At 37.3% G+C, this 23,788-nt stretch overlaps 1 protein-coding gene across 2 annotated transcripts in view; it reads right to left on the bottom strand.

The window, feature by feature from the left end:
* Nucleotides 1-849: 849 nt before the first annotated feature.
* LOC107100592 (semaphorin-4B-like) overlaps nucleotides 850-23,788 on the bottom strand; it is a 64,453-nt gene continuing 41,514 nt past the window's right edge. For both annotated transcript variants that reach the window (XM_015399136.1, XM_015399135.1), the window contains exons 3-15: nucleotides 18,043-18,203; nucleotides 17,793-17,855; nucleotides 17,282-17,380; nucleotides 16,635-16,746; nucleotides 14,703-14,819; nucleotides 14,333-14,490; nucleotides 9,163-9,344; nucleotides 7,341-7,491; nucleotides 6,915-7,125; nucleotides 5,411-5,526; nucleotides 4,860-5,017; nucleotides 4,689-4,774; nucleotides 850-4,595 (exon numbers count right to left, since the gene is read on the bottom strand). In XM_015399136.1, coding sequence (XP_015254622.1) covers nucleotides 3,823-4,595; nucleotides 4,689-4,774; nucleotides 4,860-5,017; nucleotides 5,411-5,526; nucleotides 6,915-7,125; nucleotides 7,341-7,491; nucleotides 9,163-9,344; nucleotides 14,333-14,490; nucleotides 14,703-14,819; nucleotides 16,635-16,746; nucleotides 17,282-17,380; nucleotides 17,793-17,855; nucleotides 18,043-18,203 — 2,387 coding nt within the window. In that variant the 3' untranslated portion in view covers nucleotides 850-3,822. The remainder of the gene's footprint in view (nucleotides 4,596-4,688; nucleotides 4,775-4,859; nucleotides 5,018-5,410; nucleotides 5,527-6,914; nucleotides 7,126-7,340; nucleotides 7,492-9,162; nucleotides 9,345-14,332; nucleotides 14,491-14,702; nucleotides 14,820-16,634; nucleotides 16,747-17,281; nucleotides 17,381-17,792; nucleotides 17,856-18,042; nucleotides 18,204-23,788) is intronic.

Below are 23,788 nucleotides of genomic sequence, written 5' to 3'. Positions count from 1 at the left end.
CTCCTGAGCAAAAACAAAATTAAGGTTAAGCGTCCCAGTACTTCATTTAAGTGGGCCCTAATATAACCAAAAACCCCCGAATGCAAAATACTTCTTTAAAATTCAAATGACTGCACAATTCTTGATTGATTCAACTCATAACTTATGATGCAAAGTTTTAAAATGGACAAACAAATAATTCAATGTCTGTTTTTAATCTCCTGTTCAAGGTAAAATAATGTGATTAAATGAATTATATTGTTAATTTCTAGTAATTGCTTTCACTCATTCCACTCTTTCAAAACTCCTCTGCATGACCAGAACCGGGCTCAGGACAATGGGAGATAGGGCATTTTGTGCTGCCGCCCCACATCTGTGGAATGCCCTCCCTGAGGGCACCTCAATCCACTGAGTGTTTTTAAAAAGGCCTTAAAACATTTATTTTTAGCAAAGCTTTTGGTCTCCTTTAGATGATTGTTCTTGCTTGTTTTTTTTTCTCTCTCTCTTTTTACCTGTAAAACTTTGAGATGTTTTGATGGAAAGTGGAGTATAAATTAAATGTATTATTATTATTATTTCATATTTGTCAAAGGATTTTATGAGGTTCTTTGTCATTTCTATTAGATATGAATTTGCCATTTAATTGTTCCTTAACATTTAATATTATTTTCTGTGCATTAAAATTGTCAAACTGTGAAAAAATTCAAAGTATTTGTTGAATGAAAATTGAATTTAGACAAAATGTGCAATAGCAGTTAAAATAAATTATTAGCTTTGGATTTAGAAAAAAAAGAAGGTAATAATACATTTTGCCAGATGTTAGCTCACAATCATTATAAAACAACTGAAAAAAATGATTTTTATCTTTATTTGAAAAATTAAAATAAAGTGCTTTTTATATACAATACAAAAACAAAACAAAAAACAGTAGTGATGTATGATACAAAAATACAATTCACAATACCTGTACATTGGCAGCTGAAGTTACAAAATAACTTTACAAAAACCTGTTCACTAGCTGTAAATGTGTGTGGAAGGGAGTCCAAGCAACGTGTGCTGTCTAACAGAGGGTCTTACTATAGTGGTTCAAAAGGAGAGAGCAGACAATACTTTTACAGTGCCATTATTAGTTTCAGCTTGTATTCAACAGACCTGCAAATCTTTTTTGAGCAAAATACCACCACAATGCATTTGACTGTAGCACATCAATTATTGTTCATAGCAGTCACTTCACCAAAAGCTGCCAATTTGTTTACGTCATTAACAGTCAGTTTGCTTTTTTTTTACACTGCATGAGTGATCGCAGCTCGGCAGTCTCAGAAAAATAAATCACCTGAATAGGAAATTTAATATGATAATAATACTTTTATATATATATATATATTTTAGGATTTTGTTATGAATTGTGATTTAAGAATAAAATTCAATCCCTAAGCAATGACAGACACAATGGGACCGCTATTGCATGACAGTACACGTCTTTTGACTGTTTTCCATTGTTGCTATGTATGGCCATTTCTTTGACACCTTGCTGTGTCTCATATAACTCTAAAGCTCTAATACCTGGTTAGTTCATCCTCCCGAGAGGCACATCACCTGATTATTGTTTCAGAAGGCATTTTTTATTTATTTGCCAAGGCAAATTTGTTACTCAGAGCCACAACCTCCAACACAATAAGGCGTTTAAACAAGTGCAAATCCCTCAGTAATATGCCTAGTTTTATGATTTTTCTAAGTCTTTATTTTTTCACAATGCCAGAGCCAAACTAAAGCAGAACTTACTTATGATGATAAAATATCCATGAATTTAGCAATTGTTGTAGTTTATTGTTCGTTATTTTCTGCATAAATAACATTATTCAGTGCACTGCATCTAGTGTATATCTCTGGATGGGAATGGGGTTTATTGCGCTGATGGTCACTCAAAGCCTGTTAAGCAAGCAAATGTTTTTGTAGTTATTTTCATAGATAAGACTCATGAGCTGACAACTGTATGGTGAGGCTATACAGATGTGTGTTGATTAAGTCAGAATACGTCTATATTCATCCCTACTTCTTTGTGAAAACTGTGATAGATATTTGAAACACTGAAGAGGGGTTCAAAAAAAATCTATCTGTGCAACCAAAACATTTGGCCACATTATTATGATAAATATCTATACAGTTTCAGTATGGTGCAATAAATCAGATGCCACAGATTAACATCACAGTCCTTGACCTTCTGTAATTTATCCTGTTTCGTCATGCCGACCTGTCAAGGTTTTCATTGCCCTCTGCTTTGAAATGTTTTGAAAATGGCTAGAATGCTCTGCATATTTGCACATTGTATAATGAGTTGTTTGTTGTTGATTTTTATTTTTTTTTAGTGGCGCAGATTCGTAAATAAAAAAAAAGATAACTTGTGCTTACCCAGTTTCAAGGTGAGGTCAACCTTTGCATTTAAACCTCACTTCACATTTTTTTGCTTTGCATAGACCGCCGATCTTGTGAGTAATACCATGATGACTACGATGAGATTTCTCTTTTTTTTTTGCATGTAGATAAAGAAAATTAATTTAACATAAGACCTCAAAAATTGAAAATCTACATGCCTAAAAGCATATTTATATTAAAGTATATGCTTTCTTTGTTGTTGTCATGTAGCCTCTGTAACAGGGGTGCTGAAGTCCAGTCCTCTAGAGATACCACCCTGTAACTTTTAGATGCATCTCTTCTCTAAAACACCTGAAACCAAATGTTCAATCACCTCATTTAACTCTGCAAAGGCATTGTAACGAGCAATTCATTTGATTCAGATGCTTTAAAAATGGAGTGATCAAAAAGTTGCAGGATAGCAGCTCTTGAGGAATGAACTTGAGCACCCCTGCTCTATTAACATTTGAACTTATCTGGCTAAGTATCCATAACCTCTAAACTACTTTGCATCGTGTCGCTCTACAGCAACAAACTTCATTGTATTTTTTTATTTTTATTTTCTGTGACAAACCAACACAAAGTAGCACAGCATTAACAAGGGGCAAGAAAAAAAAAGAGACCTGGGGGGAAATTTGGAAAATTTTCAAATTCACATTACGTTTTTACGCTCGCTTCCGGTGTTTTTTGGCTTTTGCGAAAAAGAGTTAATGCACAAAATGGGAGATAACAAAACTTTCAAATGTGTCCTTTTTTTCAATGAACCATGGATATTATAATGATACACTACTGTGTGTCGATGTGTCACATACCAAACCTAATAAAACACATAAAAGTTTGTTGTTCAAAGGGTTTGAACACTTTTGAGACGGCCCAAATCATTATAAAGATGATTTGTTTTCTTATCTTCATATTTAAATTTTTGAATTGTTTTTTTTCCTTCATGATTCTGACTTGTCGATTTTCTTATGTTTGGGAATGAGCAAATTCACGGTAGCCTCAATGAAGCATGGATACCCGCCAAATTGCAGAATAACAATAAAACCTCCAATGCTGTCACTTTTAGTGGCATACACTTTGGGTAATATTCCGCAGTTCCAAGCAGTACCAGTGTTTTACATGGACGGAAAAGTTTGAAATGCCCTGAAACTTGATCCCTAACTAGTGGTTTTGATGCCACCTCTGTGCTTGTTACATTCCTGTGAGCCATGTGTGAGCGCATCAGAAGGCAATATAGGGGTTGCTCTGAATGCACTGTGTGAAAGAGAGCAATCAAATGAAATGCACATTGAACCACAGGGACAGAACAAAAGTAGACAAAGTGCAAAATATCTGTAATGAATGTTTCACTGTTAGAGTGCTGCATTCTTTCTCCTAAAAAGTTTGGTCTTTTCCAACAAGCGCACTCATTCCAGCTCTTTTCAGCCAGCCTCACACTATAGAGTCTTTAATCTCAGAGCCTAGTCTGACTCGTGGCCGCGGGCATGTGGGAGAAATCTCTACATGACTCTCTTTTAAGTTCAGAGGCCTTTTCTCTGACTCCGAGAAGCTCTTGGTGTTTTCGGGCGAGGAGCACTCATGTGGAGGGGTGCTGCACAGGTAGTTGTCATTAAGGGTTTGATATCCTTTGTGATCTGACACAGACGTTGGGACGGTGGTGCCGTTTAGAGGTAAGTTCTCAGCTGGTTTGTTCACTATTCTTGGCTTTTTTTGCTGCATATTTGGGCACTCTCCCTCCTTAAGCATGGATTTCATGTGGTCACGATTCCTGTAGACCACAAACAGGGAAAAGACCAGGATGGAAAACCCCAAGAGGGCGCACACAACAATCAGCTCATTCCAGTAGGTTTTGGTGTTGATCTGTGGAGAGCGGGTTTCCCCTGGCAGAAATATAACTTCCTCCTGGGAAAGCTGTGGTATACGAGAACGGCCCGTCAGCGTAGTGCTCTCCTGTCTGGCTTCGCCTCTTACACAGTAGTTTGCAAGCAGCTCCATAAAGCCTTCCTCCACTGACCAGCACTCGTAGGTTTCCTGTCTGCCGGCCTGAGCGACCACTACTAGACCCCCCTCTGGGCTGGGGTAGTGAAAGTGACCTGTGCCTTGACTGAACTGCCACTTTCTCTCAGCTAAATTGGAGCGCAGCTTGCATGGCAGTACTTTGAAAGTGTTGGCTGGGATAATTATTGCCTGGCATGAAGAAGCTCCTGAGTGAAGGCAAAGCAGAGACAGATATAAGCTGTGCTGTCTGGATAATAATTGACTAGACACAATAAGTTGACGGGAAGGAGTTCACATACTTGTTGGTGGAGGATTAGCAGCCCGTGGGCTCGGCTTTCCGCAAATAGCTGATGTATTTGCATCATCTACATCTTGGTGCTGGGTCCTGAAACAGATAGAAACATTAGGGCTTGCGGTTGATTCCTCTAATAAAGAGTTTTAGCCATAATTTTGTGCAGAAGGGCTCATACTTGCTGGCAGGAATACTTCTGACATCTACACACTGCCACTTGTTCCAGGCACAGTATGGATCCCTGGAGAGGATGCACTCCCCACAGCTCTGATAATTAGAGCAGTTAGCTACTGGGACCTCAACAACTTCAGAGAGAGACGAAACGTAGAGCCGACCCTGGAGGGAGACCACAATGTAGTTGCAACAAATGTAAGTGCATCGATTATCACAATTTCCTTGAGTTTTATTATGCTGTCACCCATGACATATATCTGTAGGGATGCAACATTTTCAATTAGTTATTTTGCCCTAACCTGAAAATCAAAGAAAATGCATCCATACAGTTTGCAAGTGTAACAGAGTCGAGGCTTAAAACCTTTAAGCAGATCTGACTGAGAAGGAAAATTAAACACAATTTAAAAAACCATTTCCTTTGGATTGGAGTTTTTTTTTTTTTTTTTTTTACAGGAAACACTTTATATAACTGTTAAGGCTTTATTCCAAAAAGCTCGGTAGTTTGGTAGGTTAATAATCGGTTTGACGCATTTGGCTCTGAACCCCTCTCTTTACCTTGTTAGTGTCCAACTCAATGTGCTGAACTGGTTGAGCGTCACGGAAGATCACCATCTCCTCAATAATATGCATCTTGTTTTTGATGTTGATGGCTTTATGGAGTCTCCCATTATCTAGAAAACACATTGTTTAATTTGAAATTGGTTAAAATTCTTTACAGGGAAGTTTTACAATAATTCAGAGCAAACACAACAACCCAGTGTAAATAATGAATCACATTCTTTTACATTTTTCTTGTATGAGCGCTCTTAACACTATGCTTTTTTTAAATGAAATTAAACAAAACCTCTACCATTTATGACTGAATATATAAGAAATCAGTAAAAAGGGGTTCCCATCTTTAAAAGGAAACATTTCTAATGGAAAAAAATGTTAATGGATACCCTTAACATTTGGCTGCTTATTGGGAACATAAAAAAAAAAAGAAGAAGACTATCCCAAAAACAATCTTTGGCCAAAACTCTCAGGCCCCTGGAATATAAAGAAAATGTAGGTTAATGTCAATCATCAACAACCCAAAGTGAGAAGACAACAAATTTCATGCAAAGCTGTTATACTGGAGGAAGAGATTCAGACCATCAAACTGGCTGCGGCATTTAGTTTCTAAGGAGTCCTTATGTCTTGGAGATACCAAACATTTGCATCAGCAGACAATAATTTAAATAAAATCCAATTAATAACTACTGTCTGCAAACACTTTCTACCCTACTGATAATAATTAGGTGTAGAAGACATTTGTTACATTTCTGTACAACAATCTATCCTTCCTCAGCCAAACCTTTGGAATCACCTGTGGTGTGGCTTTTAGGGCAAAGCAACATTCAGTTGTGATAAACTCTTGGTAGACTGATGGTCTCAATGAAAAAAAAAAAACTTTTGGCACCTATATTACTGTAATACACTAAAACATGTAATCATTCTATGCAGAACAGTAAGAATTTTAGCTGCTTCCTCTCAGTGTTTTACTGAGAGGAAGCAGCACAGCCTCCTAATATAAAGCATTTTGGTAGCCAAGATGTTGGGAGAAATGTGAATACCAGAGTCTGTGCAGATCAGAGCTGTTCAGAACTGGAGCATAATTGAATCTACTGAAATGCAGCTGGAGTTTCACAGTTTTAAATTACTACATTCATAATTGGTGTGGTGCGCTTTGGTTGCTTACAGATACCACAACTACCACAGAGTGCTTTCAGCTGGGCACTTTGTTATAACCACTTTCTTCTTGGCTAACCAGTCTGTAATAGCTATTTGGTGCCCAAGATTGGTGTTTCTGACATGTTCTAGCACGCTCTGGTATTGTTTCATTCTTTTACACTATTATGAAAAATACTTTGACTGCTGACGTGGGAATGTACAGAACAATCATAAGCTCAAATAATCCTAAAAAGAACATTTAGTTCAAACTATGGTACAAGTCCTTTAAAAGTAGTTTCTGTGGTAAAAACAAGCTGGTTTGTTTTCTACAGTTTTTTTTTCTAATAGCAGGTGGAAAATGTCTTACCTGTGCCAATAAAAAGCACATCATACTCCTTTTTAGTTGTCTGGACCCGATGGACAACAATCTGTGTGTAGCGTATGTTACGTTTCAGAAGTAGGGGTTGGCTGCGGATGACGCTGTCCATCAGGAAGTGGTCTTTGACAAAATTCAACACTTTGTCCGGCATGTGCAGCGTGGAGGTTATGCCCAGCTCTCTGGCTGCATTTGTTATGCACTAAAAAGGCAACAAAGAGGTGACCTTATTTACAGATTTTTTAAAGCTGGATCACAAAGCAAAAATTTGTTTTTTGTCTGATATTATATGGAAGTTTATAATTAATCCTTTTGAGCATAACTGATATGGAGTGTGTAGTTATTATGGTTGACAGGACTATGTTTATCTAATGTATGTTCAAGTATTCCTGCAGAGGGCAGCAACTATCCACTCACAGCTCCTGGCCGAGGGTCCGGGACAGGATGATTATAAGTGTACCACTGCTGGGTCTCTCTGTTGACCTCACGGTATCGCCCATTAAAAGCCTTTTCCACTTGGTCCATGGTGAAGGAACAGACTGCAGAGCTTCCTGAAGCACCTTTGTACCTTTGATCACAAAAAAAGTTTATTAGAAAGTGTGCCTGGTTTAAATATTTAAGAACAGGTTGGAATCAGGGAAAGTACATAGTACATAGAGGTTTCACATCCTTCAACAGTCGCATTCTTTTAAATTCAGCCTCCAAAAATGCAGAATAATTTCTTAATGAGTCTTGATCTACGGTTTTTAGAGAGTCTAACTTATTAAGCATCCAGTCATTTAAACAGAAACAGCTCTTTGTGTCAGACAACTTGAGAAGGAAGAAGCTCTAGCAACACTTAGTTGATAGCAACATCCTCTTTAAATCATTTTTAAATTTATAAATATCAAACACAACACATCCAGATGCAAACACATAAAAATACACAGAAACATTTAGCATTTCAGCACAAACTGATTGGTAAAAGGGAAATAACTGTTGCTTTACTTTATGCAAAAGTCCCTGTATCACATTTTTTCCCGGTTCTTTTGTTATCGTTCTTAAACACATGATTCTGTTTTCGGCAGTGAAGGGTTTTGTCAGGGTTCTTGGTGTTCTGCCCTCCAATGTTCTGATTTATGATCTATTTAAAGCACACACAGTACAATATGTTGAATTGTTAGAAGATCTTTCATAAGTCTAAAGGATTAAAGATCAGGATGACTTTATATGGACCACTTAAAAATATAAAAAAGGTGTCACTCTGGGGATTTAAATATTAAGAAATTATAGGTGGTTTAAATTATATGTTTTCAAATGCTGTACATTATATGTTGAATTTAAGGCCCCTTTACGTGTTTGAAAAACCCTTAGCAGGTATTGCTTATCAGCAATATCTTTATTGCACAGCCTTTAAAGAATCTTCAGCTGGGCTGGAAGCAGGTTGTTATAATCATCCTTATGGTCATAACTATTAAAAATTGTTTTAAGAAAGTCTCTGCACTCCCATAAAACCTGCAAAAGGCTAAAAGTTAAATAATTTTCAAAGTTATTTGAAAACTTATTGTTATCTGGTATTCCTAGTCACCAAATCAGCTTTTATTTATAACATTATTTGAAAATTTTATTTCTCAGACACACATTTAACTTTAGCTTTTTAGCTGCTTTTTATAAGTGCAGTGCAAACATAAAGATGCCTTTCTTCTCTCTTCTGCTGTACAGTTGGACTCTTAAAATGTTCTTCTTTTTACATTATTTAGTCTTGTGTGAAGGTTTTGAGTCCTTTACCTACGTATTTGCTCTTCTTCTAATGTGTTCTTACTTTTCCAATGAGGGAAAGTAAGAAGACAAGTTTTAGCTCATTCTTTATGTATTATCTTATTAGAAAGCATAACTTTATTTATTTTACTTTTGTTGTTTGTCAAAATTGTCTGAAATACATTCCTATTCATTCATTCATTCATTCATTCATTCATTCATTCATTCATTCATTCATTCATATTTCATTTGTATTTATTTTTCTTCTTGTCCTGGTTTATTTTCTTAAAAATTGTCCTATTTTTCTAGATACATTAAAGAAAAATGTATCTAAGATAAGAATAAACAAATAAGTTTTCCTCTACAAAAATCTGAGTCATGTCAGTATTAAAAGTGACAGATTTAAATATCTTTTTAAATAAAAATTGCAGACTATTTTTAATTCCTTTTTTTATGCACTGAACTTGTGATTCTGATGTGGTGTTTAGAGATTTCTCCTCACCATTGAGATGTGAAGACTCCATAAAACACAGTGTTCTTCCAGTCCTCGGGGCCCGGCGTGAGCACAAACATGTCTTGGATTATGTTGAAGGGGAACCCATCATCAGGCAATGAGCACAGAAGCTGGGCCTTTAAGAAAGTGGTCCATTTCTTCTGTAATACCCTCTCCCCTCCGATGTCACCCTGCATGACAAGCGTTGGAAGTGAAACATCTTTTTAATTCAAGGTCAGCAGAGGATGGACAAAATATTCATATTCAGAAGTTAAAATATTATTTCTGATAAAAGAGATAAAATTTTATTTATCTGAAAAAACAATGAGTTCAATACGCTGTGCCTCTGATGGGATTATACCGCAAGGCAGAACGCTTCTAGGTCATGAAAACAATAAACTACATTAACATAACAAGAGCAGATAAAACAAACTCAGGCTTCTAAAGAGAATAAGTCCTTTTAACTGAAAGAAAAAGAAACAGTGGCCCTAAACTACCTGTTTTCCCTGACACGGCTACTCTGATTCAATGCCCTTGGCATAATCCTTTGAAGTGCCATGAGTGACACGGGACCTTGTTGACATGCAAACTAATCAAGCTACACATGCTGAGAGACATTAGTGGAAGTTGATGCATTTGATGGATGTAAGACTCATGTCCCACAGAATCACAGATCCACATCTTTACATGATGTCAGGCTGATGATCAGAGGATAAAAAAAACAGCTAATAAAAAGCATAATGACCAAACACTTAGTCATGTGTTCTTTTACCAATGCTAGTTAGAGAATAATGGAGCCCTGCTGGAGAAAATGACACATGACCAATACAGACTGCTGAAGCAATGCAATAACTCAGGCGTATAATAGGGAACATACATATCACCATATTTAATAATTTAAAGAAACTGCACGCTTAAACTGACTGCTAAATAATTGAAGCAAAATGCATTCCATTCATTAATCCTCTCGTAAAAGCATCCTTTGTTGGAAAGGCTGTCATGGACATGGTGGGCAGCAGTGGCAGATTTCTGGGAAACTGAGCAAATCGCACAAACAGGAACACACTTTGCTTTGTTTGTTCCAGGCAAAACATTGTTTATCCTGCTGGGGTTGGCCTGATGATACAGAGCTAAAGCAGCAAGCACCTGAACATACATAATGACAGAGACAGCAGCTTCTGCAGAGATTTAAACTGGATTTAGGGAGATAACAGAAGCAAAGAGTAGATTTAAGTGCTTGATTTAAGCCATTTGTAGCCAATTTTACCAGCTCTAGTTTTGCTTATGTCTTAAATTTCACAGCATTTTTTTAACTTTGTGGGAATTCTCTTGTGGGTAATCTGTACCAGAGAACTTTGTGGTAAACACCTAATTTTCACATTTCTGAGAAACCTACATGAGTCAGTGCTTATATGATTCTCGTAAGTGGAGCCTTTAAGTCAGATGTTTGGAAAACTAAAGTAAATTGTTAAAAGATGATAGCTAAACACTTTGCATTTAGAAGATTCATGCCCAAAATACCATCTCACATCACTTTAGTCTGTAAACCTATATCTTTAGCCCTTAAACCTAAAATAACCTGCTTTTAATAGTCTAAAACTTTGTAAAGTCTATTGTCTCAATAAGTTTCATAATCTATCAAAAATCCATACTTTTTACCTGTGTGTTTTCACTGCACATTCCTCCCAATTAAGATGTAATTATCAGTAACAGTGATAACATGAAATCAAGAGTTGGATTTATAATTATCTGAGCAATTTCCTAATTATTTACTCAAGTAAAATGAAACAACTGCTGGGACAAATGTAAGAGACATTAACAATTAGAAAATAATCTGGGCGAGTTATAGACTTAATTTTCATCCACATTTTTAGATCTCTCTCAAGAGTAAAAGGGACTTCAAATACGGCAGTATCTGAAAGGTTTGGACAAAGAGAAGTAAAAAACAAAGTCTACCTCCCTCCTCCCTCTCTTGGAAGTAACTGACTCAAGCCACGGTTATGTTTGCAAGAAGCTTCCTCTTAAAAAGGCAACAGGGGCTGCTTTTGCCTTTTGGACTCTATTTCGCCTCTTGAATCTCAGGAGGCAAAATAGAGGAAAACAAAAAAAGCTGTAGAAGAAAGTCACTGAGCAGGTGAGGGAGGAAGTGGAGAAAAACAAATGTATTTGGAGGAAAAAATTCTTACAAAACTAAATGCACCAAAGAAACATTTATCCAGTCGTTGAGCTTAGCAGGCTTGCTTCTGACTTAACTGAACTCACTGGTTCTTCTCTGAGTCTCTTCCAGAAAAGACGAAATCCTCATCAGCCCATCAGATGATCAATTTCTGAAACTTCATCTTGATTTTGAGGTAATCAGTAATATAATTTTTTTCCCCTCTATTTTCTTTAAACGAAGTGAGAAACAAGGAATCCAAACAATTGGTCATGGTAGATAAAACACCGTCTCCTGGCTGCAATTGCTTTGTTTTCCAAGTCTAATAAAGAGAATAATTCGACTGACTGCAGGTATAAACCACATCAATCACCTTATCATTGATTACTAAATTTGTCTCTTAAATTTTGAGTTGCAAATTATGATAATGAACAAAGAAAAAACATCAATAGACAGATACCTTAAGCAACAACTCAGGGTAAAAAAAAATCATAATGAAGGGCTAATCGAAATAATAGAAGAAAATCTGTGAACTTCCATAGTACTGATCTGCTATAGAAATAATAGTATTTTATAAGCATGTAGGTGGGCGGGGTCTTTATCAAATATATTTAAGGTCAACATTGCATAAGAGATTAAACTAAATGCTGTCTCTGAAGGGGCTGTGTATGTTTATTGAGTCTGATCTGAAGACAAACATTAGCTGCTTAGGAATTTAGAGAACGGATTTGGAAACAAAAATTTCAAACAAAGGAGGCAGATGGGAGAGAAATGTTTTCATACATTACCACCCAGAAGGGCTGGGAGATATACAAGATGTATGTATGCTAAAAGCAGCTTTATGAGGATAATAACTGCATCCAGAAAGGGAATATTGAGCACAAATACTTAAAGGGACACTATGCAACATTTTTCAGTTAATTAATGTGTTCCATAACGTTATGGATGACTAAATGAGTCATTTCAGGTTGAACAAAGGTATTCTCGGCCGCCCTGGTGGTCTGTGGGGGAAATACTGCACTTGCAACTGCAGGAGCACCGACCCGCACCCACAGGCTCAGAAGTCTCGTGAGAGTCAGTCTTGCTTTACGGCGAGAACTGCTACACGCCCCCAGTTAAAAGCATTCTCGTTGCTAGCACAGTGGCAATCTTTGTGCAGTTATGCTACGTTCACGCAGCAAAAGCAGCAAAATCGCGTCTGCTGCTTCCTCTTTGCTGCTTGTACCAGTTAGTTCTGACGCACGGCTGAAGCAGCTTTGCTGCTCTGGCTGCAAAAGTGTGTCTGAGGCGCGTTGGGCGGAGCTTCACTATCCTTTCTCTGCCTTGCAGCTATATTTGCTGTGATCAGTGGGAATAAAGTAGTTTTAATATGTGTTTAAGTGAGAAAATACACCTGAAAACGTAATCAGTGCAGTCAGTTCATTCAGATTATTATCCTGCCTTCAATATTTTTTCTGTCGGAGCCGCTCAGACCCCCACATACCAGCGGAGCGCCGACAGTATGGATCCCTTCATCAGCAGCGGTTCACCGCGGCAGCTGGTAGGTGTTTTTCATCTAAATAATCCAAACTGCATATTCTGCCGGCAGATTTCTGCATTTTAAGTTAATTTAGGCGTCAATAAACTGTTTAAGAGGAGTGATCATCAGCGCTGTGTCTCTCTCCCTGCGTTAAACGCACCCGACGCGCTGCTTCAGCTGCTCAGACGTGCTGCGCCTGGTGCTCAAAACGCGCCGCGGGACCTTTTGCTGCGCCTTGACGCGCTTCAACCATTGACTTTGCATGTAAACTCACTGCTTCTGTCGCGCCAGCTACGTCCAGTGTGAACGCAGCGTTAGTCATTCGCTGCTAAGCTCAAAACAACCGCGCCTGGCTTGACGGAGAAACCAGGAGAACAGCTGTGCATATTTACGACAGGGCACTTTTACTTTCGCCCTCTGGAGGGAGCCTCACTGGAAAATCAACACCGGTTGCATAGTGTACCTTTAAAAGAGACCTTGGCCTTGTCTCCAACTGGTTATACATAATCCTTAAATGGCTGCAGGTCTAGATGTTGCTTAAGGATATAAAATCATCCTCATTTGGAAATATCCAGAAGCATATTCCTAGCAGCTGCTTCGCGGGGCCTGGTACGTCGGGGCTCCCACCAGGGGGCAGGGTGCCCCTGGGGCCTCGGGTCGCCGGGGCTCATGGCCAGTTCCACTTTGGGGTGGCTTGCTGTTGGCGGAGCCCGCAGGCTCATCACCGTTGCTCCTTGGTGCTTTGGCATCACAGCTGCTGGGGGATTTCCTATGAGTCGTCTCTCCTCTTTTCCTTGGTGGGGGGACGGATTTCCTAGGTTAGCCCCTCTTGGACGCCTTTGCTCTGAGGGTCTCCTTGGACATCTGCGTTTTGGGTGCTCCAGTGCTTGCTTCGGCGCTTTGGGGGGGAGAGTTCCTTGGCTCTTCACAACCACTATTGAGCATTTTTCCTTTGGATAAACTTTTCATGCACAAGTACACTCTCACAAACAACTACATGTGCTTGGCTTCAGGTACTTAGAGATTCACTTCCATACAGAAAGCTCATATTCTTATCTTCAGCTACCACAGTATATATGTCAGATTAAATAATACCACTTATACCTCAGCGATAATATCAAGGTGCTACTTTAGTGTATCTCTTACACTATATCCGTTGGTTGTGCTATTCTTGTTTTTCACATCTCTTTGCAGTTGGTGACGCAGACTGAAGACGTTTTATCATTGTCTCCCTTTTATCTCCTCTTTCTTTAATCCTTTCTCCTTTTTCCTGTTTTTCCTTTAATGTTCGACCTACATTGCAGTGTCCATATCATCTGTAATACTCCCTGCATGAATTACACTAAAGGTATTTATATGCATAAATCAAGCGGAACACTAGGGCGAAAGCCGTACTGCTCCACTTGTGAGAGCAAAATCTGTTGGGCTCGTTTTGGGCATCGTGACAATTATTGTTATTGCCACTAAAAAAAAAAAAAAAGGAAATATCCAGAAGCATCACTCACCTTACACACACGGGCGATGCGTGAAACGACAGTGTTGTCAAAGAAATCAAACTCCTTTCCTGCTTCACTGAAGAAGAAGTAAATCTTATCGTCATCGCCCACAAGGTTGCCCTTGGGTAGGCTCTCCTGAATGTAAGCCGAGCCAACAAAGGCTGGGTCTGAAAGGAAAGTAACAGTACCATCACACTGGGATCTGGGAACACTGCTGAGTGAAACCCACAACCAGCAGGGACTAGAGATGGTTTCACTTTCTAGGCTGCTATGCAGCATTTCTCTGCTTTTAAGGCTGAGTATTTATCCATCCTGCAATAGAAACCTTCTTGCAGGTAGTGATAATAAAAACCATTGCTTTGCATCCACACCACTGTACCTTGAAGCCAGTTGAGAGAGTTTTCCGTTTTCAGAGCAGTGCCTTGGCTCAGGCTCTTGTAGATGATGGGTTCATTTCCTTGGAAATTACTAACTGTGCCGGCATACAGTTCCCCATCTGCAACGCAGGCAAAAAGACAAGAATGATCACAATGTTTCCTCAAAAAAGAATTAGAAAGGCTTCTGCGTCACATAGTAGGCCAACAAGATCTGAACGCAAGTTTTATGTCTAAGTTTGTTATGCTTCTATTTTTCACAAAGCCTATTAACCCTTTCTATGCTGAATTTCAGAGAATCTGTTACTATTATTGTTTTTCCTTAGAAAAAACATCTATAACAAATCCTGTATTGTTTTTAATCCAATAGGTTGAAGATCCAAGTTTAAACCTGCTTGACACAAATTCTAAGACATTTAATGTCTTTCAGAATTTACAGGAAAAGAAAGTTGACAATTTGTTACATTTATTTATTCTTTTAAATCAGACAAGTCACACAAGAAATACCTTTCGAAAGGGTTGTGTTTTTAAATAGGGGTCGGTATATACAATAATTTAGCAAATTTTAGCAAAGGATTTTTTTAATGCATGGAATTCACATTTTGGTTGGGAAAATATGAGGATATACTATTCACTATACTAGGAGTTAATACTATAAACTACAATGTTATTTCATTACCATACAAAAATGATTAAAAAAATGTCATTGTGTTGTTTAAAGTTCTATTAAGTGGTTTAAATGTTAACCTAAAGAACTTTCTGTGTAGCATTTTTCAGATTAGACTAAAAAGTAAAGGTTTACTTTGAGAACCAGACACATACAAGAATGAACATCATATGAAAGCTAGGATGGTTCTTCAGCTTCACAGAGTTATTTTTTTGAGACAAATTCAATAAACCATTGCCATTAATAAGTAAAACTAATTGACATATGAATATTGTATCAATTGAAGCTAGGTACTCTAAAGTCTTATTTGATTCTCAAAAACCATGACTGAGATCTCTAGATTTCGTCACACCCAAATTTAGCAATTTTTAAGATAAGTACAATTTAGTAATTGATGCACTAAATGGTAGCTCATCAATCAAAGGTAACAGTCATGTTTTATATATGCATTTAAGCACTCAAAGTAGGCCTTTAATAATCTAAATTGTACATGCATAAAACATGATAGAAAAATGAAAAACACAGGCTGCTGGGCAGCACAGTTGTTTGGCTAAATTCCCCTTAGGTATGAGTTTATGCAAGTAATGTTGTGTGTTGTGTGTCACTGTCTCGCCCTGTGATAAATTTGCAACCTGTCCAATCTGTAGGCTGTCTCTCTTCCAATTAACGTCAAAGATACCCCCCATAACCCCACCAGGATAAACGGCTATAGAGAATGAATAGATGGTTCCTCATGTGTGTAAGTATTTAATGAAATGCAAACTGCCAGATGTGGAAAATAACATGAATATCTCTGCACCTGTCATTAGACTTCAAATGAATGACAGCCAATTTGGATTATAGGTTAAAGTTAAAGCTGCAAAATCTCCCTTTTCCCTTCTTATTAAAATTATTATTATCAAAAGCTTGAAAAATAGGTATCAAATTCCTTCTGGCTTTTTGTTTTTTTATTACAGCTCATTTCAGTCGTAATAAAAGATCATTAACTCTAAATAAAATAGAATTATATCAAATCTTTACAATATATTCTGAGGCAAGTTGTGTAAGACTTAAAGTGAAATATTGCTACAATTAAATTATTTGTAAATTTTTTTGTCTGAACAAAGCGGGAGCTGACGAGTACGAGAAATACTATAACTTTTTTAACTCAATTTTCAGCACACTTGTTTTGTTTTACCAAGCAACCAGTCATAATTTAAAGGACAACTTATCATTTGATTACTGCTGGATAATGAATCAAATGTGCAGTATTCAATTTGTATAGACCTACCAGCCATGATGGCAGTGGACTTGTACTCCGGGTTGAACGGGCAGCGGCTGCGTCCATCTTCTGTAACAATCTCACCAGCGTCACTTCTGACAAAAGAGAAGTCTGCTGTCCTCTGAGGGACAAACACACACCACATGTCATAAAGGGATTTCAGAGGGAGAGCTGTAAGTAAACTGACAGAAACCTCACTGTCAGGTTCTGCTTTAAAAGGTGGTCAGCTTTGGTCAAAGTTGAAATACGGGTCAGTTGTGTTTGTTTTTTTCTGGCTTGTTCTGAAAGGCACTAAAAGATCTGAAGAAAATGAATAAAACCAGATCGATTCTTATGTAATCTGATTGAGTGCATTAAATATTTTATCTCCACTGCATACAAGCTAATAAAATAATGTACGTATATTGTATTTGACTGGTCTGCAAGGCTGAAAGACTGCTGAGAGAGTAGAAAGGAAGGAAGTGTGATGCATCAGATTTGAAATACTCTTCTCTACTCCTCTAAAATCAGTGAAAGAAATTCTATACAGGGTCCTGCATCTGGGTAATCACCTTTTATGAGGACTTTGCTGTTGTCTTTTATGTCAACATTCCAAAGAAAATAATGCAGAAGCACGTTTACAGAAAAAATGTGATGTCTGGACGTCCACAACTTACAATGTAGGCACAGATAGGGCTGAAGGCGTACGTCCCACAAACGTACAGGTGAGTGCTGTTCTTCTGCAGCAAAATCTTTATGTAGTTGAAGCAGTCTTTCTGTGTAGGAAAAACACAAGAAGTAATTATACATTCTTCAGATACTTCGAAGCAAAACACAGAATAAAGGGGCTATATTTTATTTCTTGTCTAAACAACAAAAACATGTAAAATAAACCACCTTGCACAAGTGTTCCAGTGTCAAAGGTTCAGAACGTAAACTAGAGATGTTTAAGAAAAATTTGATGAAATGAAACAGTGTGCTCCAAATGGAAAGGCAAAAAAAAAAAAAAAAAACATTGTTGTGAGATGGAAAGTTCCAGGATGACAGGAAATGTCTGTGTTCTGTCCTATACTGGTCTCAACTCCCAAATGTCGTTCAACAATAGTCAGAGCAGCCATGCACTTCGGTAAATAATTTTTGAGCCATGAGAGTTCAGCTACGTGCACTTCAAACCAGCAGTTGACTTGCCTGAAGATCTTTGCCTTTGAAACTGCACTCCTCTCTCTTCCTCTCCGGAGTTTTCCATGTGAGCTGCAGGAAAGATAAGAATACTTCCATGCTCATGCTGTGGTGTTAACACACTGAGGGATATCATATTTGGTTTACACATTTGTGATTGATTAACCCTTATTAACAAATCTCTGCTTCATATTACAGATTCAAGAACTATATACCTATTGATATTACAGTTTACACATAGTGGCATGCAGTCTCTTACGCTTCTTTTAAGCTTTGTTGCACTGATATCAGAGAGGTTGAGAGCAAAGAGAATCTCCCGGGCCCCAACATAGAGCATGTTGTCTTCACTACTGAGCAGGAAGGAGGTGAAGTTGTACACCCCGTTGGCTGAGAAGCTTTTTGTTGTCCTTTCCTTTGCATCTAGACAAAAAAAAAGGGTAGTAATAGTAAGTTGCAGCTACTGTATTTAATTCAGCTATTATACAATAGATACAATAGTTGAATCACCATCTTCACAGGAAAGTCAATAGTTGTTACGTAAAAAAATTGCTTTTGTTAATCAGCAACATCATCATCAATGTTATTTAATGAGTGCTTTAAAACGGCTGAACACAAATTGTTGAACATTGTTCAAAATAATAAAACACAATGAAAGAAAAATAATCAGCATAAAGATGTAAAATAGGACAATTATATATATATAAAAAAATGTTTATACGAAATATACAAGGTCACAACAATTAAGTCTTACCAGTGTTAAAAGCCAATCAATTATATTTTTTTAAACAAAAGAAAATGAGTAATTTTAAAGTAAAGACTTGCTTTCCTCTATAATTTGATTCCATTTGATACAATTTACGTGTGTTGATTATGAAAGGAAGACTGAAATGCAAGGAATTATTCAAAGTTTAAGAATGGATATCAATCATTACTTTACAACAATACAGTAAGTGACTTCTGTGCACTCTTAGAAAAAAGTCACTTAAATCTGCAAAAACAGACATGTTTAAAGTGCTTCTTTTATTTTATCTTCGACATTCGATGACAGAAGAGCTTAAAAAGCTCACAGCTTTAACAGACGAGTCAAAATCATTTTCATTTAAACACTAATTACTCATTTTGGATACATTTCAAAAGCGTCTCAAATTCAATTCTGTCTTTTAATAGAAACATATACTTTGAGATGTTTTGTGACCGCCATTCCCATCACTATGGCCTCTCTTGGTTAAGGAAAAGCATATTTAAAATATATGTGGGTGGTTTACCAACACATTCACACTAAATCAAAATTTCACACAAAAAAAGGTACTCTTATGAGTGTGCTTTTCTGTAGGACAGAAAGACTCATGTATCTCTCAGAATTACACACTATCAGTGTCTAAGTGGCTTTGATTCAACAAAGAGATAAAGGTTAAATTATCATCTCCGTACATGATTCCTGCTGCTGAATTGTTGGCTCATGTGTTTCTGAGTTTTGCACATCGTCAGAGGTGGCCCAGCTTGAACAACTTGCCTTGATTGCATTCTAACATAAACACAGCTTTTTTTAACTGAAGATCCTTTAGGATTGTTTGCCTCTAATGAGATTTTACAGGCAAGTAGGAAAATTGTAAACAGTTGAGCTTTAAGCTAATGCTTTCAGGAACCGAGCATTTAATTTGGTAAAAAGAGGACCCAAAATAATACGTACAGTAGTATAAACCTAAAACTATTTGTTTTGAAAAAATAGTACGTATTTAATTCCATTAACATTCAGCTCATAGCTTAGTAAAATAATGGCATGCGCAAATACACACAGTAATGCACTTTAGTGCAGAGTCAAATCAGTTCTGTTCTAACAAGACTGGAACCCAGATGCTGCTGGCAACAATTGAAGTTATGGCACTTCCCTGATTTATTCCAGGTAGAGTTGTGAGGTGTCTCTCTTAAGGAGCTCACTCACCCTGCAGTGTTTGTGTCCTGATTTAACCGAGCCTTAGAGTTCTACAGCAAGTAGAGAGACTTCCTCTCCTTTGGGAAGACAACATGTTAATAGGAGTCCATCGCCACAGCAACAGCGAGCCATACTGTAGTTAAATCTGTCTGTAAAACCACAAGAGGCTATGCTCCACGTACATAGATCCACTGGGGGCTTTGCAGTAACACCACAGGATAAATGAAAGGCTGCACCGTTATACCATGCACCTTGTTCGGTTTCTTCTACCACAAATAAATAAGTCGGAAGTAATCTTTGTCAGCACTGTAAACAAAAGCCGAGAACAAAAAACCACTGAGACAATTGAATATTGAACAGAAAAAGTGCTGCATATATATATATATATATATATATATATATATATATATATATATATATGTATGTTAGACCATCCAAGCTTAACGTAATGTATTCACTAGAAGAAAGGAAACAGAAAAGATAGCACATCTTGCATCCGTGGTACAGAACCAGACTAGGCGTAAATACGTATTTTACTACTGAAGTGTGTCCATATCGCCAAGCTTGTTGTTTTCTGAAGAGCCAAAAAGTTTCACAAGGATTATATCTTTCACTTCAGATGTTTTCTCTTTTTTTTTTGAAAGAAACAAATATAATTTTAGGAGTGAAATAAAGACAAAATATATACAAACCAAGTCAGGCTGTCACAGTTGTGACAACAAAGTTAGGACAAACTTGCACAATCTTTTAAGATGTAAATTCTTTGGCGTGCAAACCCCTCAACAAGATTCCTTGTTTTCCTTGAAGATATGTAAAAAAAGGACATGTTTTATCTTACAGACAAGTAAAATACATGAGGGATCTGTGTCCTTTTGTTGAGATACTGAGATTTATATGAAGATAATTCAAGAAACAACAACAGCAACAACACCCTGCCCTAAAAGGAAAGTTTTCCTAAAAGGAAACTGTGACTTTGTTAGACTTAAATCTATTTAGATCAAGATTCCTGAATGTGTTTCAAAAAATTGAACAGCCTTCCATGATTAAGTTTTTAGAAAATCTAACTAATTGATGTTAACATTCATTTTTGTTCCTTAATCATTTATCTTAAAACATGTACTAATATATGGGTCTATTCTTCCCCCAATAACAGCCTGATTAAACTTATATTTGGTACATTAACTGATGGTAAAGATATTTGATTAGTTTTGCTGGCCACTTAGTACTCCCTTCATCTAAAAAAAAACATCCAGATACTATCACTTACTAATGTCTAAAGTTGATGTATTTTTGTTCACTTTCAATCTTCTTATCCTAAATGCTAGATTACACATACAGAGTAAAGCCAAAAAGCAAAGGAACTAACTTTGACTTCTGATATTTGTGTTTAACTGATGGAAAAAAAATAATAAGAAATTGAGCGGACGTGTGATCCCCTGACCAGCCACAACTGAATAAATGATAAACCAAAATGTCGTCAGCAGCCAGAGCAGGAGGCTTTAAATCTTGTCATGTCACTGATAGCAGACCACTGATCTTGGACTTTGTGAGAGCTGCTTTGTGTGGTTATAACATTTCCTCCGTGACCCTTTCCACGGAGCCATGAACTGAACACTCTGTAGTTGAACCTCTGGCAGCTGCAAGCAATAAGCGATCAGAGCTATTATTATGTCATTAAAAGTCATTTATTCAAATGAAACCACTAAACTCAGTTAAAACTAGCTTAGACTGACTTTCTATTTTTGTAGGCAACATATAATAAAGTATATATAAGCCCAATATTCTGTTTTATTAAGTCAGCTTACAAAAACATGATGATTTTCTTTTTAAGTGTGAGGCATCCTCTCTGAAAGGAAGTGTTGAGTAATCTGTGCTTTATTCAAAAGGGGGAACAACGTCTTTCATTTGTAGACTCAGACTTCAAACAGGCTGAATGGTGCATTTTTGTTACAGCTCATTCTGTATCCGCTCTTTGACCAGTGAGTTCAGCACATTATCACAAACAAAAACAGACTAGATTTGAGTTGGAGATCACCTTCAGTACCTTTCATAAGGATTCAGATCATTTCCTCCTAAATGTGAGCTCTCTAATATGAACTAAATCTACAGACATCTACTCATTAATATTATGGACACACTAACAGGGTGACTTTATTTGTTGCCTTTCATGCATTAACACAGATATATAAACTAGTGTCATCAGCATGTTAAGAGATACTATAGCACTAGAAAGCATATTGATGTTAATTAAAAGTGGCCCAAGAAGGAGCACTGAGGACCTTGACATGATACTCGTAAACCTGATGCAGTCCACCTGTACGTAATGGAGCCCAGTGAGTGAGGAGTTTCAAATAGCAAAACATTGCTGAACGTCATTCTGATGAAGATATTTTGATAAATTTTCTGTTTCAGACATTATTTCAATAGTAGTTTGATCTCACATAGAGTTCTTTCTTTTGACCGATTAACAACAAATTAAACCAGTCTCCCCTGGACACCAACATGACAGCCAGTGTAGTGACTGATATTTCTGCCAACAGTGAATGAATATGTAATTCATAATTGCAGAGATTAATAATATATAATAATGTAACCTAATTAAATGGACACTTGTGTCTAGTAATAACAAATGTAGTCATTTAGTGAAAAACTAGGTTTGGATAAAAGGTGACTGATGGTGCGAGACTCCAACGTCAAGTCTGAAGGAATTGTAAAATGTGTTCATAACCTGAAAGATGATTAGATATTAGTCCTAAATCCCTCGTAGAACGAATTTATTAACATATTTGTTCGTACGAGCGGTTCTTGCATGAGGCCCACTGTCTTCAAAATCTTAAAGACCTTGCAAATGATGTAAGCAGAACAACAAACCAAAACTATGCAGATGTTCTGTATTTATCACAGAAAAAAACCATAGAGAAAGTTATATCATTAAAATAAGTGTCAGCTTGCATTCAAAACAGGTTTTCATTGTGTAGAAAATGAGTGAACAAAGGAACATAAGGGGACAAGGTCCTTTGCTTAAGGCATGAGGAACAGATAGCTTACTCATGTTACTGCAGCTTTGGGAGAATGTAGAGCCCTAAAGGACTGACCACAGAGACAGGAAGCTTTAACAGGGGTCAAACTATAGCATTGTCAAATTGTTTCGTAAAACACAAAACAGCCACAGTGGATCCCTAACTGGATTATCCCAAGTATTTTAAATGTTGCTGTTAAAGCTCTTCCTGAATGGATAATTGTGTGGGAGAGGACCAGAGAAGCTGAATGACAGAGAGTAGAGCATCTGGAGTGCATTACAACAACAGACCAAGAGGGTCCTGCAGGCAAGCAGTAAGCCTGCTGTTTGTGTTGTTAAACATTGGGGCTGAATGCTGTTAGATATTGTCCCCATGGCCTTATCCCCACAACACGTTATTTGCTAATTTTTAATCATGACATGTTGTGAATGTGAGCTTTGCAACTAACTGAAACACGATGGAAAAATGAGGAGGAACCAAGGATAAATGTGTCTTACATATTCACACAGCAGGGATTAACAATAAGCTTTGGTGGTGCGATTTATAACACCACAGCAGGACATTGCAACAATTCAGTTAATCTGTAAACATAACTAAGACTTTACTCTGCTGATTTACTTAAATCAGCACAGTAAGAAACACCTCAGAATAATTGTTTTTTAATAAAAAAAAATTTACTAAGGCACTCCTTGTTCATTCATAGCACAGCATATGCTGAATTTACCATAATAATGTTAAGCAGGTGCTGGTTCATCAGGAACTCACCATGACCCGTTTCCCTGCTGCTGGAACATAAAGAACAGAGGGGCGGTACAGGAGGTCTTGACCTGTTTCTAACTGGAGAGCAGTCCTGAGACCTGACTATTTGTTCTGAGCAGTTACACTTGCATAGCACGAAAAACACCTTGTATGCAAAGCAGCTCTGCACAGGTCAATAGGTACAGGATTATATGGGAGAATGGGGATAATATGGTTTTATGGACTAACACACTCATACAAAGGATGATTTCTCAATCAAGTAGGATCTAAACATAAAGAAACTATATATATAT

Source organism: Cyprinodon variegatus, unplaced genomic scaffold (assembly GCF_000732505.1).
Source record: "Cyprinodon variegatus isolate N-32 unplaced genomic scaffold, C_variegatus-1.0 Scaffold990, whole genome shotgun sequence".
NCBI lineage: Eukaryota > Metazoa > Chordata > Actinopteri > Cyprinodontiformes > Cyprinodontidae > Cyprinodon > Cyprinodon variegatus.
Note: the sequence above shows the minus strand (reverse complement) of the source record. Positions and strands in the feature narration are given on the sequence as shown.